Below are 4,026 nucleotides of genomic sequence, written 5' to 3'. Positions count from 1 at the left end.
CAGCTGAATTGATGTTTCTCTCTCATCAATGTTTCTAACTCTGTATCCCTCTCCCTTCCTCTCTGTAAAAAATCAATAAAATATACTTTTTTTAAAAAATCAGACATTTTGCAAAACAGAATGAGTTCTGGAGACTGGATGTACAACAATGTGAATGTACCCACGACGTGAATCCACTTCTAAACTATAAAGTAAAAATAAGTCAGGGATCTAAACAACAGGGTGGAGCCAACCTGAAGTGACGCAATGAGTAGTGAGCCATACACATCCTGTTGGCTAGCTTGAGATAAGTTATGAGAGTCTAAGTAAAAGATGAAGATATTAATACAGAACTTGATCCAGCACTTTCAATAGTATCTAAATGTGAATGTTTTTTTCCCCATGTGAACAACATAGTAAATTCTTTCAATTATTTCTAAAGCTCTTTAAGTTGGTTCCAAACACTGAGGGGAAAGAAGAATAAGCAAAGATAAACTGGAGTAGTTCCTGTTGGCTAGCTTGAGATAAGTTATGAGAGTCTAAATAAAAGATGAAGATATTGATACAGAACTTGATCCAGCACTTTCAATAATATCTAAATGTGAATGTTTTTTTTCCAATGTGAACAACATAGTAAATTTTTTCAAAGCATGTAACGACTGGGAGTAGCTGGTACAATGAACACAGCCTTTATAAATAGTGGATTTGGTTTTTTTTAAATTGATATAAACATAAATACACCTTACGGTAGAAAAAATCTATAGCACATAAAAAAATTCAAAATTAACTGAAAAACATGTACTGCTTTTAGAATAAGAAAAGAGTGCTAAGTAAATGTTAAATATGAAAAAGAGAAAATAAGAAAACCATATGTTAAACATGTAAGATAGAAGACTCACTTTCTCTTAGTACTTACAGCATCATAGATGACCTCCACAGGCTGAGACTGAAGAACGAGAGTCTGGTCAGCAGTACTATTCTCTGGATTGGTTTCAAATTCAATTTTAAGCAAAGATGATGCAGTATCACCAATTGAAGCCACAAGTGATGGAACAGTATCCTGCTGTTTCAGACCTGTTATATACCAGTGTTCTAATTTTGCTTCCACCCTACAATCCAATGAAGAAAAATTAAGTGATATAAACACAATTATTTGTAATATAATGATTTAAAACACAAATTTCCCTTTAAAACAACTCCACTGAGAGCCATGACCCAAGCCATTACTCAGAGTTGAAATCCAAACTTCTCAACCTAGCATTCAATAACCTTCACAGCCTAAGGTAGGCTTTTTTCTTTCTTCCTTTATTTTCCTTGTCATCCACATAAAAAAACAAACAAACAAACAAACAAAACCTTTAACCAACTCCAGAACACTGCAGAAGTTCCCATAATTGCAGCATGAATACAAGCTATGCTCAATATTCATGGGACTCATATCCCTACTTCATGCCACCCTGAATACTCTCCTACCTCATCCCTGCTTCTAGTCCTTTCCATTCAACTAGTTTAAGTCCCAGTTCTCCTAGGCCAAGTTTCTCTTCTACAACTGAACTTGTATAGCATTAACAATAAGTTATTAATTTTACAGTACCTTCTCACTTATGAGCTCTCTAATATGCTAAACAGAACTTTTTGAATATCCTCTCTTATCAACTACAGCATAAAGTTCTTGAAAATAGAAACTTATTGTTCCTATAGCCTTCATAATATCAATCTATAAACAATATCCAATAAATATTTATAAAGGAAAGAGTAGAGCAAATAATGAGCTTGTCATATAACTCCGTAACAAAACAAACTCAAATATAAAATGTCTATCATGACACAAACACACCCACAAAATAAAATTAGAGAAGGATGACTATTAATCAGTTTTTAATGGTAAATAACACTACATCTTTGGGGGCTAAAGTCAAACAAAATAAAAATAGAATAGAAATTTAAATAAGTTTTTTAAAACTTACTTAAGTGCTTGTGCTCCTGGTCGCTGAGATACTTTGGTGCCCAAACCAATTATCTGAATTTTTAGTATTTCTGGAATATTTTTGTTTTCTCTTATTGTAATAGACGTGCTTACTAATTTCAGTGTCATTATATGAGCAACATACTAAACAAAAGAATGAATGAAAATTGTTAAAGATTAAATAATTATTACTTTACTTAATAATTTACTCATTTAAATTTGTTGAGTTACAGTGATCTATAAAACATTATGGTAGGTTTCTGTATCAATACACTCACTATAAAATTACATATATATTGGAAAATTCAATACAAATTGCTTGCTCAAATAGGACACTTACAAAATCCAAAACTAATTTCTCTTAAAGGTAATAAAAAACAAACGATAAAACATTTTGTGGCATAAGAATTTAATTCAGCAGCTTTCACTAAAGCAAACTAATTCAGATTAATCCTTGGGCTCAAAAACTAGACAAAATATAAAGAACATTTGTTTGATGCCTTTGGAGAGTTAATCACACACTGAGAGAAAAAAAAAATCCTGACCCAAAAATTCATAAGTCAGGATTAGAGGTAGAACAGAGAACCAGGCAGATGATTCTCATCAAACTACACAGGATGATAGCAAGAGAGGAAGCAAAGAACAAAGTATTTACAAAATAGTCAGAAGATAATTAACAAAATGGCAATAGTAAGTCCTTACCTATTAATAATTACTTTAAATGTAAATGGATTAAATTATCTAATCAAAACACACAGAAAGTCAGAATAAATTAAAAAAATAAGATCCAACAATATGTTGCCTATAAGAGACTCATTTTAGCTTTAAGGCCAAACATAGACTAAGAGTGAAAAGATGAAAAATATATTTCAAACAAACAGTAACAAAACAAAAATAGGGGTAGCTATACTTATATCAGAAAAAAATAGACTTTAAGTTAAAAATGGTCCAAAGAGATAAAGTTATTATGTAGTGATAAAGGAGTCTACGCATCAAGAAAATATAACAATTGTAAATACTTATGCATCTATGAGCATCTATATATATACTAACAGAACTAAACCATCCACAAGAATAAACTCAAAATGGATTAAAGGCTTAATGTAATACTCAAAACCATAAAAATCCTGGATGAAAACATAGAAGCAAGACATTAAAATCTCAGGCATTTCTCATAGTAATATTTTTTCTGATATATCTCCTTGGGTAAGGGAAACAAAAGAAAAATAATGTAAATCCATCAAACTAAAAAGGTTTTGCACAACAAAGGAAACCATCAACAAAATGAAAAGACAACTCACTGAATGGGAGAACATATTCACCAATGATACATCTGAAAGGGGTTAATATCCAAAATTTATAAAAAAACTTATAAAACTCAACACCAATAAAACAAACAGTCCAATTTAAATATGGGCAAAGACCTGAATAGACACTTCTCCAAAGAGGACAAACAAATGGCCAATAGGCATATGAAAAGATGCTCAAAGTCACTAATCATCAAATTAAAACCACAATGAGATACCACCTACCACCAGTCAGAATGACTATCATCTATAAACCAACAAACAAGAAGGGTTGGTGAGGATGTGGAGAAAAGGGAACCCTTGTGCACTATTGGGAATACAGATTGATGCAGCCACTGTGGAAAAACAGTATAGAGCTTCCTCAAAAAATTAAAAATGGAATTGCTTATAATGCAGCAACTCCATTTCTGGGTATATAGCCAAAGAAACCCAAAACACTGATTCAAGAGAAAATATGCACCCCTATATTCATTGCAGCATTATTCATAATAGCCAAGATTTGGAAGCAGCCCAAATCAGTAAATGAGTGGATAAAAATGCTGTGGTATATTTACACAATCCTATCTAGTAATAGACAAACATGGTAATTGACCGTACCTTCACTACGCCTCCCATTGGCTAATCAGTGTGATATGCAAATTAACCACCAACAAAGATGGCGGCTAATTTGTATATACCGGCTGGGAGCGAAGACTGAAGACACTGTAGAAGCCAAGCAACAAGCCGAGGTAGCGGAGACGGGCGGGAGAGAAGCAGCAGAGATGGGCGGGGTAG

The 4,026-nt window shown here is 32.8% G+C and overlaps 1 protein-coding gene across 1 annotated transcript in view; it reads right to left on the bottom strand.

Annotated features, from left to right (window-relative positions):
- The window catches only part of VPS13C (vacuolar protein sorting 13 homolog C (S. cerevisiae)), a 182,912-nt gene that overhangs the window by 107,314 nt on the left and 71,572 nt on the right, over positions 1-4,026 (bottom strand). The window contains exons 19-20 of the mRNA XM_014535515.1: positions 1,947-2,089; positions 896-1,088 (exon numbers count right to left, since the gene is read on the bottom strand). Coding sequence (XP_014391001.1) covers positions 896-1,088; positions 1,947-2,089 — 336 coding nt within the window. The remainder of the gene's footprint in view (positions 1-895; positions 1,089-1,946; positions 2,090-4,026) is intronic.

Source organism: Myotis brandtii, unplaced genomic scaffold (assembly GCF_000412655.1).
Source record: "Myotis brandtii unplaced genomic scaffold, ASM41265v1 scaffold144, whole genome shotgun sequence".
In the NCBI taxonomy this organism is placed as follows: Eukaryota; Metazoa; Chordata; class Mammalia; order Chiroptera; family Vespertilionidae; genus Myotis; species Myotis brandtii.
Note: the sequence above shows the minus strand (reverse complement) of the source record. Positions and strands in the feature narration are given on the sequence as shown.